General features: G+C 40.0%; 1 protein-coding gene across 1 annotated transcript in view; it reads right to left on the bottom strand.

Moving 5' to 3' along the window:
• Nucleotides 1-11,703, bottom strand: part of cd5 (CD5 molecule) — a 15,101-nt gene extending 3,398 nt beyond the window's left edge. Inside the window, exons 1-4 of the mRNA XM_014411188.4 lie at nucleotides 11,102-11,703; nucleotides 4,678-4,833; nucleotides 1,115-1,237; nucleotides 384-434 (exon numbers count right to left, since the gene is read on the bottom strand). Of these exons, the coding sequence (XP_014266674.1) occupies nucleotides 384-434; nucleotides 1,115-1,237; nucleotides 4,678-4,833; nucleotides 11,102-11,153 (382 nt within the window). The 5' untranslated portion in view covers nucleotides 11,154-11,703. The remainder of the gene's footprint in view (nucleotides 1-383; nucleotides 435-1,114; nucleotides 1,238-4,677; nucleotides 4,834-11,101) is intronic.
• Nucleotides 11,704-12,910: the final 1,207 nt, after the last annotated feature.

Here is a 12,910-nt window from a genome sequence, read left to right as displayed (position 1 = left end):
AACATTGTTACAAACAGGAGTTCCACAAGCCATCGGATCCATTGAGTCCTGTGAAACACTTCTTACATGACCATATATCAAACAGGGTACTATTTTGAAATACAGTATGTTCATACTTCTTCCTACTCCTTTTCAGACCAAACATTGTTACATTATGTCAGACGATTTTGTTTTATTTCATTATATATTTTTTGTTTATCTGAACACATACGTGTGTGTGTGTATATCTACATATATATTCGTATCTGTAAATGAAAATATATGTAGTGTGTATATATTGTTTTTTGTTTTATATGTCTGAAACAAATAAAGATACAATACAATACAATACAATACAATGTGATCAATGATATTAGAGCTGAGACTTAGAGTGCATGACTCACCGCTGTGACTCTGTGTTGGTCCTATCCAACGATTCTGCCTCCTGTCTGAAACTGGAAATCAACAGTGAACATGTGTGTCAGCACATTAGCTATGCCATACTCTGGTTTCTCTGTTGTGTGCCAATTAAAAACACTCCCAGAAAGTTGATTCTATTCATCGGTACATTTACAAAGTGACCAAATCTAGCACCACTGGCTAACAATGGGCTGTGAGGTCAGTTGCATGATCATTAATATGCAAATTGTCACATGACCACTGATCAATACCATGAGTACCATCCACACAGAGATGACTATGGTTGCAATCACATCATTGTAAGATGGTGACAGTTGTACCCTTAGGCCCCCTCCTTGATTCAGAGATGGTCTTTTCCAGAGATGGTCTCCTCGACTCCTTGATCCTCCTGGCACTTACCAGTGTACACTATATTACTCTGTTTGTGCCAATGGAGCAGATCCTTGGGGTGATTTTTTGCAAAATGATCCTATTGGTCATTGTGCAAATGTACTGTTTATAATGTTGGGGAAACCTGGAGTCAGCTGAGACTAAAGAAGTCACTTGGATTAACGAAATGGTCCCCTCATTGAAAACGCCATTTCCAGATGAGCAGAATGAACTTTCTTGGATTTCACTATCTGAATGACTGAGTGTGCATCAATTTGAATCTGAAGTCTTCCAACAGCACGTCATCTATTCTATTTTATTCTGAAAAAGACCTGTGTGTACTCACATCTCTTCTGCAGGGCTTTTACAGTAGGCCTGGTGAAGCGCATCAGGAAAAGGATGAGCAATATGCAGAAGAGCAACGCTGTCATCACTTTGTAGGTCTTCAGCTGTGCCGCGTCCTTCTCAGCTGGACACACACAAACAGGAAAACACACATATTATCTGAATAGCACATATACTGTATGTATAAAAGCTGGTATTCTGTGTAAAGTACAAATAATAGTTTAACGCAATAGTATACAGATAATTTATTTATTTGATAATAGTACAAAGGTTTGGCATCATCTTTTTGAAATAACTAACATTTTTGTGAAGAATCTGCATATGTTGCTCCTAAACCTGCCATGTAGCATTAATGTGGTTTTACACAGACTGCTCCACGTTTTTATCAGAGTACAGCATGAAGCCAGTTAGACTTTTGGGAAGTTGCTCTCATCAGTTAAGTAGCAGAGGGGGTCATTAATTAGTTTCAGCTTCTACTGTGTTCACGACATTACCAACATGTTCAGGAACAAGAATGAGACAACCTCCAAAACATGAATGGTTTTACAGGTGGAGGCCAATATTTTTCCTTCCTCATCTTTTCTGACTGTTTTTTCACTAGTTTTGCATTTGGCTAAGGTTGGTGTCACTACCGATAGCATGAGGTGATGCTTGGACCCCACAGAGGTTGTGCAGGTAGTCCAACTCCTCCAGAATGGAACATCAATAAGTGCTATTGCCAAAAGGTTTGCTGTGTCTCCCAGCACAGTCCAAGAGAAAGGCAGATAGGGCTGTAGAAGGTCCTTAATCCATCAGGAGGACCGGTATCTGCTCCTTTGTGCAAGGAGGAACAAGATGAGCATTTCCAGAGCTGCAAAAGATCCTTTGGCAGCTAACCGATTCTGATTGTTCTGACCAAACAATCAGAAACAGACTTCACGAGGGTGGCCTGAGCAGGCAACTGCCTCTAGTGGGCTCTGTGCTCACTGCCTGGCACCATGGAGTTGGACTGGTATTTGCCATAGAACACCAGAACTGGCAGGTCCACCACTGGCACAATGTGCTTTTCACAGATGACAGCATGTTGACTGAGCACATGTGACAGACGTGAGAGGGTCTAGAGAAGCACGCTGCCTGTAACATTCTTCTGGATGACCGATTTGGTGCTGCATCAGTGATGGTCTAGGGACACATCTACATGATGTCACAGGCCTCTACAGGCTTGGCAACAGCACCCTGACTGCCATTAGCTTTCAGGATGAAATGCTTGCACCCTTGGACCCTACACTGGTACACATTCCTCCTCATTAGGAGCATGTCCCAATGTTGTCAGGCATGCATACAAACACATGGGGGCTTGTGTGCATGCTCTATTGCTGCAAAGAAATTTAGGTAAAATGGACTAGCCCGCAGCACCTGTCTTTGAATTCAGTCCTCTGTAGGGTGATAATTTACATTTCCATCAAACAGTGTGAGATCTTCTCACTCCCCGGGCCATATCAGTTTAGATATCCAGCGTGGTTTGTTTCCCCACTGAGATCTGATTTCTTGTTTTCCAAGTCTTCCTGTGATTTTTTTCAGCATATTTATAGAAAACAAGTTGTCAGCTGCACTAAGGGAAACCACAGCATCATTTCCACCCTAAATGTGTTTGTGAGTGCAGTGACGACCCATGTTTACAGGTAATGTTTGCTAGTGTTTCTGAGGCCTGGCATAAATTAACAGAATCAATATAGATTCATGTATTTATTTTCCCTCAGTGCCGTCTAGACTCCAAGATCACAACTGGTTTCGGTTGTCGATCATAAATTTAAAAGAGTATCACATGTGTTGCAGTTCTTAAATGCACAACTTAAAGTCTGCAGAGAAAAAACAAGTCAAACCACACGACATGAAATTGGCACCGTTGAACATCTACAAAGACCTGCAGACAGCAGACCAGCCTTTGACCCACAGCACAGGCTGGCATGTTGTTTGCTACTCCAGGGCTCTAGAGTGCCACCAATTTGGTCGCAAATGCGACCAAATTTTTCAGTGGTGCGACTAAAAAAAAATATTTGGTTGCACCTGTGCGACCAAATGTTCGGGTAGCAAAAAAAAAAAAAAATCTGCAACCTTCCCTGTGGTCAACAACAGACACATTTTGCCCCTATCGTGGACTAAACCAATCAGAGATAGTAAGGGGCGGGACCGCTCTGATTGGCCGTGGTCCAGTTGAAAGTGCAGGTGGAAGAGAGAGGTGAGTAGCTTGAATAAAGCGATATCGATTCATTAAATCCTGAATCGACTTTTAAATATAACGGTGTTTTGCCAGAAACGGCAGATTCTCAGATTAAAGCTCACAAAACCATTTCAACAACAACCAAACAGCAGATGAGAGCAGGTACACGGACTCCACACAAAGACGTAAACACAGACCGACGCATCAGAATCAACTTTGTCTTTCTCGGCTTTCTCACCCGACGTAGACGGACATGCTGTCGGAGCTCAGCGGTTCTGATGCGTCCGGTCCGCGCTGTGATTACGTCTTTTTGCGCTGATTCTGAGCTGCAGGTTTTGTCTCTCCAACCAAAATTCACCGAGCCAGCAGCAAAAGAAGCAGCAAACTGCGCTTCACATTTGATCAATGTCGTCATGAATTTTGCTGTTTTGCTTCCACGACTATTAAAATCACACTCCATGCACAGCTAGCTCTCTCTCTCTCTCTCTGTACTTCAAGAACAGTTTCCGTCTCCAATCTCTGTTTTCTGTATTATTCATTGGCTTATTACCCACCAGTCTACCGCTGTTCACAGCGCTGTGGCTGCTGTCTTTTTCTTTTTTTCACTTAAATGACCTCGGACAAGAAAGCCTATTTTTTCTGTTGTTCAGTACTGAAGAAATTTAAACTTTATATGCAGAACATTGTAGAATATTTTTAAGGTTATCTGCTATAAAAAGCCAGACCAGGAAAATCTCCTTCATGTTTTTCTGTGTTTTATTCTCAGTTACTTTCACACAAAGGCATCTGCTGTGATGTTCACAATTCTGATGAAGTCAGTACTGATAAATGATCAGAATTATAATATTTCTGACTGTCTGAGGCTAAGTTGAATCGAATCGGGACTTTGAAAACCAGAATCGAATGGATTATAGAAATCAGTGATGATACCCAGCCCTAGTGAGCAGCCTAGGCACGACAGAAGTGGATGTAGCTGTAATAGGAAAAGAACTATTGCTAACTTTTCTGTTAAGGCCTGATCCTTCTGAAATTCATAGCCAGTGCTCTGACACGGTGGCATCAATCTTTGAATGCTGAAAAAGCACAGTGTATCCAGAAAAACACATTATATCAATTATTATAAAATTTGTGTGCGCCTAACTTTTGTGCCAGTACGCCCATGGCAAAAAGTTAGTCTAGAGCCCTGTACTCTCTCAGTAACGCTGTCACCTTGATGATCTCTGCCTTCAATCCAATCCAGCTATGGCTCTCTGATCTGACACACATCTTTCAAATGATGCCTGAATTGTGTTTGTTTTTTTGTTTTTGTTTTTTGACCAAACAGGAAGCGGTGGATAGAAAATGCAGGATTACCACAACATTACCTTTACATTTGGTTGAAGAAGTGACTGCATTGGGCGCTTTATTCACAACGTTTGTAGTTTTAGAGGTGGTGGCAGTTGTCACAGGACTGCTAGTCAGGGAAATGGAGCTGACAGTGTAGTTTTCAGTTTGGGTATAGTCTGGAGTTTGGGTATTTCCTGGAGGACACATATCAGTTAGTATATATAACAAAAGTACAACAATAATGAATGTGTCCCCCTGTTGTGGACTTCAGTATGTGGACTAGAGACGCTGTGAATCAAACCTTATGAAGACGACCTGCAGGGAAGAATAAAGTTACAAGAAACATGGAACAAAATCATACATTTACAAGAGAAACAAAGATATTCTTTAAGATTATGTTTGTGAGAAAATAAAAAACAACAAACGAAAAGATTTTTCAAGGAACAGCATCCTTAAAGTTTATCTTCCATTGGACGGTCGTTGCTGTGAAGCTGACTATGACCCAGCTAAGCTCCTGCAGATTACAGCATATAAACCTTTGATCCTCATCAACTGCAGACGCACATTCAGGACCTGCTCTACACTGTTCCAAAAAATAGTAATGTCACAGTATCTTACTGTATATTTTACAGTTTGGTCTTTCTAGAATATCATTACATTTACATAAGTAGACTGTGACTTTACATGTCAAAGGTAAAATAGCATCACTGTAAATATAGTAAAACACAATTTACTTGTTTTTTAAATATATTTTTTGTACATGTGCATATTTAGATTGTAAAGATACATTCAAAAATGTATCATAATCTCACAAATATTTGTCTGTTATATGAGAGAATGATCTGTTAAATTCAAATGTAATACTATGGAAAAATATATAAAATGATCGAAAATTAATGAGAATAATCAATAATTAAAGGAGCATTTGAATTGTAAGTTTGCTGAAAAGTTCATGTCATCCAGGTCTGATTCAATAATTCAGAGGTAACAAGTGAAAATATAATTAATAGGAATAAAAACATAAAACATTGCACGGCCACGCTGTGCTAATTATATATTTTAAAAAATAAATGTAGAGGTAGGAATTGCAATTAATATAAATCTCAAAGTATTCCCAACATTCCTGAACAGAAAGAGGCCTCTGCACCTGGGGTGAGGGTGTGGCCATGAAAACAATGTGACATGCCATTGGATGTTGGGACACATAATAACATGACGCTAAGCATCGGCCAATGAATGTGAACTAACAACCACAAGGTCGCGGCTGCGCTGTAGGAAAATCCTAATGTGAAAGTATTTTACTGCATTTTACAGTTTTGTTCTGTTCTTCTAGAACATCATTAAAGTTACGTAAATAGACTGATTTCACATTTCAAATGTAAATTAACGTTAAATCATTGTCATGATTGTTAAATATGCATATGTCTGTACATATGCATATTTAGATACAGATTCACAAATGTATCATGCTTTCACAAATATCTGTCCGTTATTTGAAAGATTGAACTGCTATGGAAAAGTATATAACATGATCCCTATAAGCTTGTGTTACATCACATAAGTATTATTATCATTGCTGTTTCTTCACCTACCGCCTACTGGTGATGGCCAGAGGGGCCAATGGTGTGATATGGCAGCCTCGCCTCTGTCGGTCTGTCCCAGGGCATGCAATCCATTATTATTTACGTTAACTGTATATTTCTGTACATTTACGTATTATGATTCATATTGCCACATTCAGTGACCTTGTTTACAGGTAATTTCATTGTTTGATCACATTAAAATGTTCCTAATTTAATGTCTAAAAGCACTTGGAAAAGGCAGAATCCCATGTGAAGTGAGCCCTATTTACATTACTGGAAATAACCGTATTTTCATGAGGAAGTTATTTTACGGTGGTATTTTGGCGCCCCAGCTGCTGGACTATTACCGTTTTTTTAAGATGTTTTTTTAACAGTGTACTCAAAGCACTTTGGAAATTGGTGAAACCAGAAGAAAAGACTTGATGCTACAAATTTATAGTTTTGTGAATTTTGTCCCGCATGTTGGAAATGTTATTTTTTAGAGCCGTAACAAACTGTAAAAAATGACATCAAAGTTCATTGATGGATATTTAGTTTTTAATCAGCAATGACTTTCTTAGTAAACTAGTAGCAGGTACGTGAGCTCTGATGTGTTTTTAGATATCACCTTCTTATTCTTGAAACACCAGAAACCATCTTCTATTTGGTGCCGCTGAGCTGTAGTGGTGACACAAGTTTCAGCGGCATGGATTTCAAAGCCTCTGCAAACAGAAGTGAAACTATGTGCACGACTAAACCGCTGTAGGGAAACATGTACAGATAAGACCTTTTTATATAAAGATGAACAGTACAGACTGACCCACATTTCAAACTTATCTTACTAATAAAATATGCTAATTTTATCTGGAATACATACAAAACATTTCATATGTATGCATGTTATTTTTAATTTATTTTTACTGGTATTTTTTTCTTATTTATTTTATCATTTGGCTTGTGTCACAGTCGAGGTTTGTGTGGATCAGAATGAACAGGAAAGCTTTAAAAAGCAATCGTTTTTAGGGACAACTAAAACAACAAAGTGTAAATGTACAGTAGTACTACCATTAAAATGTACCCGACGTATCAAACCAGTAAAATTACCCTTTGAGTATATCATGAACAGTATCAGGTCATTGGGTGCTACTCCTAAAGCATAATTCAGTGCCCGTTCGAATGTGAACTCTATTGTATGGTCATTTTTGGCTGACGATAACAACGACTGTTTGCACTACGACAAGCAGATCAAAATGGCCAAAGAGGCTGACGGCCCCTCTGAAGCATTTTCTCTGTTTTCTGCAACAGTGTCGGGCAGCGATCATCCGAGGACCCTGAAAGCACCACAGGTGACCTTTGTAGACGGTCTAAACCAGGGGTGTCAAACTCAAATACACAGTGGGCCAAAATTCAAAACTGGAACAAAGTCGCGGGCTAACGTTAATATTTATTGAAAAATAACAAAATCTTCCTCCAGATTTAAGAATGAATCTCTTCTTATGGACTCAATTTTTGCTGGAAAACTGAATATGGAACAAGCAAAGCTTAATACTAAACAATATATATATTAGCTGTATGATACCAGTAGGCCAGCTCTAATAGTAATTTGGTATGGCTTCGCGGGCCAAATGTAATTAGGCTGCGGGCCAAATTTGGTCCGCGGGCCAGAGTTTGACACCTGTGGTCTAAACTAACATCACATCTTGCATTCACCTTGATTTTATTCCCTCTTCCTGCTCAAAATGAGTCTTTGTTAGTATCTCGAACTCATTGTCTCATGTTATCGATCCACTGCTCAGGATCATTGTGCTGCTGAAGTAACGCGCCGATACTGAAGTATCTGTGGGGGGTATTTTAAGTACGCTATATTTTTCCAGCACTTGCTTTTACACTACAAGCCACAATCACACATTTATACAGTGCTTCTTCTTCTGTTATCTTTACTACACACACTCGCACCAACAGATAATCAACAGTTCAGTAACTTGCTCAAAGATATGAAGGAACTCTGCAGAAACCGGGAGCGATACTCAGATTAGTGGACGAACGCGGTGCTAAATCGTATCTGCCAGTAAAACTAGTGTTTAATAAGAGTGCGCTTTTCTCTGTCAGTTAAAGCAGGTTTCAGACTCACTGATGTCATTTCTAGCTTTTGTCTCATTCCAGGTAAATTATTACCTGTAAAAATGACTCACAGCACATCGTTATCTCTCCATATATTTACTTTAGTAACTAAACTCATGAAGATTTGTAGATTAAATAAGATCAAAAGTCCAGCTGACGGTTGTTTCTGCAGTGCATCATTGATGCCTGAAAGAGGGCAGCTACAACACATCGCACAGGCTGTAACTGCGCTGTGGTGTGAGCGCTGGTGATACTCGGTTGTAATAAAAATGAGTTCATGACCGTTTTACAGTTCACAGCAGTTTACCATTGATTTGTTGCATTGGTGTTATGACAGCATTTTTTATTTTGGTTAGAAAAATAGCTTTTTCTCATCACTATCCATTCCAGACTAGCGATCGACACAATAGTACGCAGCACCCTGAATACGCAGTCAGCGGTGGACAAACTCGGCCCAGCTGCTGGGATATCACAATATCAGCATGTTGGTGAAGACAAGAGTCATACGAGCAGCACACATTAATGACGAGTTGGCACCAGAAATGTTTTTCCTGTGCTCAGATTAAAATCAGTCCAAAATAAAAGAAAGATGAAGACAAAGGATGATTTGGGCGATACTTTGCTAACAGCTTCCTAGTTCACTAAGATAACGACGAAGGTTTTGACGCTGAGTAAAACCAGCAGGATTGTAAATGCAGGGAGGATTTGTGCTTGTGTCGGTGGCCTTTAGCTGTGCTCTGTATTGTTTGCATCATCACGTACTGCATGAAATAATGTGCAGCAGACAACATTTAACCTTTGAAATCTCTTATTTTAATGGATGTGAATAATCTGCATCTGGTCTCTTTATTCTCACGTTATTTGTAACCATCTTCTGTCTGTTTTTGAGGTGTTATTTTATTCTGTTTTTTACTTTAAAACAAGTTTAAAACCATGTTGCAGTCACGCGTGCTTGGTGCAAACACACAAAATAAAACAGTGTAAAAACGATGCTTGAAAACTTCCTGCATGCAGTGTGGGTGTCTCCTGTAATTTATATTCAGCATTGTTGTTGCATGATGTTCACAGAACCTGAACGACCTTAAAGCAAATCAGATTTAAACATCCCACATCGATAGTTTTCAACATTTTCCAATCGTGTGAGCAATGATGATGCGAAACAGACAAGAATTAAATGTTTAATAAGAGGCTAAAATATATATTTAAATTTATTTTAATGTTCGAGTATTTAACAGTAATTTTCTTATTGTCCTGGTGTTATCGAGCTCACGGCTTTATAAGAAAAATAATGAATTTCTCAGGTTTACGACAAACTTTGCGATGCTTGAATTCAAATTGACACTTCTGTCAGCAGTTTAAGGTCAGTAACAGCTTTTCATTAAAAACAAGATTTTAGGTGATGGAAGGATGAAAGGCCGATCAGACCTGCCAGGCTGTGGCGACGGTCGGCACAAAATCACCTGGATAAAAAGGTGAAGTGGAAGAAATGAATTAGAGGTCTCAGAGAGCGGGTCAGACGCCAGCGCCTTCAATGGAACGGCGCTCTGCATTCGCAGCAGCAAACGGACTGACACTGGAAGGACGACCCACTGACACCATGCTGGTGTGTCTCTTGTCTGTGTTTTATTTCCCAGAAGCTGTTTTTGTTGGAGTGCATTGTGAGGCTGACTGGGCCACACCGATCTTTGACGCTCCTGCAGGTTTTCACTACTGATGGCAAATGACATGACGGACAGCGTTCCTCTCCAACGCCTGACGTGTGATATGTTAAAATGACTTTGTTGTTGAAAAGAGTAAACATGCTCAGTGCTAGTTTCCTGCTGCTCCTTTTGTTTCCATGTCTAAAGTATTTGTGAGTGTTTAGGGTCCGTGGACCACAGCTTTGTGCTGCTGGGAGACACTGGAGCCCACGGCGTCAGTGCACATGTTAAACTCGGTGAACAAATAGGAGGCCAGTATTCACATTATCTTTACTATACTTACTGTACTATCTTTAGTATTTTAAGTTTGTGGGGTGAAAATAAGTGTTTGCTTCACTTTTTGAGGAAGCACCTGTTAGCTAAGTTCAGCTCCACAAAGAGGCCTTCAGCAGAGGAGCAGGACGCTGCTGCTCAAAGCTTTGAGTTCTTAGTGACGCTGACAGTATTTAGCTCATTGTTGGTGGTGTGGTAGAGGAGACGCTGCCAGTTAGGTGAAACCAATACGATGAGATACAGCAGACTCTCCGGACTGTAAAATATCCAAGTTAATTATTGGTGACACGGACGTGTTCCCGTGAGTTAGTAACACAGTGACCGCTACCTTTATAGTCGTTACTATAAAGGTTACAATGCAGGTCACTGAATGTTTTCAGCAGTGACACACGCACAACAACAGGGCTGACACTGTAAGATGGTCGTGTTGTTGTAGTGTGATGCAGTGATCACAGAGTCCTCCACACGCTCACTCTTTACCTGATGTTTGTTAGCATAAAATCAGCTCCGAGCGTTCATTCATCCTCATGGTGAATATATGACAACATGTCAAACCACGAGCTCCACATTACAGCTCTAAGCTCTCGATTATTGCTCGCTCATCAAGGTTTGTCTGATGAAAGCAAAGTTAAATGAAAGGACGGACTTTACTGACCTCTCGCAACAAAGTGAGGAGTTTATCTCGTGCCCCTAAGCACTGCGTCTACAATGCATCCACAGTTACAGCGAAATGAGACAAACCGGTCTGACTGAGAGGCCTGCTTTGCTTTTAGTATTCAGTTTGCCCCAAAATAAAGCAGACTTACCATTAGTCACAAGTAAGAGCGCAGAGATGATCACAAGAGCCCTCAGATCCATCACAGTATCAACGTGCCACCAGAAGGTAAGTGAGAAGGCAGACAGACGACACAAATCAGATCAAGGCAGCAACAACAGTAAACCTGATGTGAAAGGAAATGATGCAGAAGTGTCAAACTCCTCTGCCCTGCCCTCCCTCCCCCTTCTCCAGGCTGTGAATCACTTCATCCCCAGCCTGCTGCTGCTGCTCGTGCTTGTGCAAAAGTGCAAATTTCCTCCCTTCAAAGCGAGCTGAGTGAAGAAAGGCAGAAAGGGGTGGGGAAAGTAGCACGATAAGAAGCGAGGAAGAAGGAAGGGGTAGGAGGAAGAGGTGAAGGGAAGACTTACGTGCATGTGTGTATTCATTTTCACTTCAGCAGTTCTGACTCACAAGTCTCTGTCGCCCGCCGAGTCCGACTGCAGCAACATAAACCTGTTTTCAGGTGGCGTCGCTCTCGGTTAGCTTTAGTTCTGAGGCTGAAATCTTACACTAGTGTGTTCCTCTGCTTTTCATAAAGACACCAACACACACACGCTGTGGAAGCTTCCTCGGACACCTGACTTTAGGGGTAACGAGCCCACACGTGTTAACATCTATACGTAAACACACATAACGTACATATTTACAGTCGTGGTCAGATGTTTACATCCACTCATCACGTGGTCGAATGTCATGTTAGTTTAGGGCTTTTCTTTTTCCAGGGTGGAACAGCTGTTCAGCTTTACAAAGAAGAGTTTATTTTGGATCATCCAAAATACATGAACTGTTTCTAAAGTATGTATTTATAAACCCCACTAACGTTTGGTTAAGTGTCTCTGTTGTAACTTGACTGGACATTTTTGTAGTCATCAACAACCCGCCTGACATTCAACCTCTCGAGCAGAGTTCTTTTAAAGTGGCTGGCTTCCCGGCACACAGCCGGCTTTGGGAAGGCCATTCCACAAACAGATTTGTGGTGAGCTTTGACTGTAATGAAACTGTGTTGTTCCTGTGGCTGACTAACTGATTCAAATATGAACAACACAGTTTATAAAACAATGTCTGCATCTTTATTCTCCCCCTTGAAAAAAATCCGTGCACACAGCACACTCGTAGAAGTAAAATTTACACAACACATTACTCCTGAATAAAGTGGGATTAGCGTGAGGACACAAACTCTGTGCGGCCAGGATGGCTGCGTTTCTGCACCTCCCACATTAAACAATGCTCAAAATAAAATCAATATCGTATTATACACGATACTGCACATTGTAGATAATCTAATGTATAACAGGCTTACAGCAGTTTTAAGATAAGTTTAAATTCTTATAACACAGCATAAAGTCACATGACCTCTAAAATTCACACAGCATATTTATTCATTTTTTATTTTTTATTTTCTGCATCTTTATTGTGCATTTATTTGTTGTAGTGGTATTTCACATTGTAAAGCGATTTGTGCAGCCTGTTGGTAATGTGCTATATAAATAAATTTCAGTTCAGCTCATTTTTACTTCAAACATTTCAAACAGGTGCCTTCACAATCATTACAAAATATCGTTCCATTATTTGTTTGAAAAGGAGTAGGCTGAAGTATTTACTTATTTGTCCCTACCCCCTCAAGTTTTACCTCTCATTCATTTAATTTTTTTTTTTGTCTTAAATTAAACAAACAATAATAAAAAATATATATTCGAGTAAAATCAAGTGTTGGCTTTTTTTAAATTCTCTATTTTTAACATGTTTGATTTTATTTTCTGTTTATGTTATTTGTCTATGTTTAGCACGTTTGATTTTA

Source organism: Maylandia zebra, linkage group LG6 (genome assembly GCF_041146795.1).
Source record: "Maylandia zebra isolate NMK-2024a linkage group LG6, Mzebra_GT3a, whole genome shotgun sequence".
NCBI lineage: Eukaryota > Metazoa > Chordata > Actinopteri > Cichliformes > Cichlidae > Maylandia > Maylandia zebra.
This window is presented reverse-complemented; position numbering and strand designations above follow the sequence as displayed.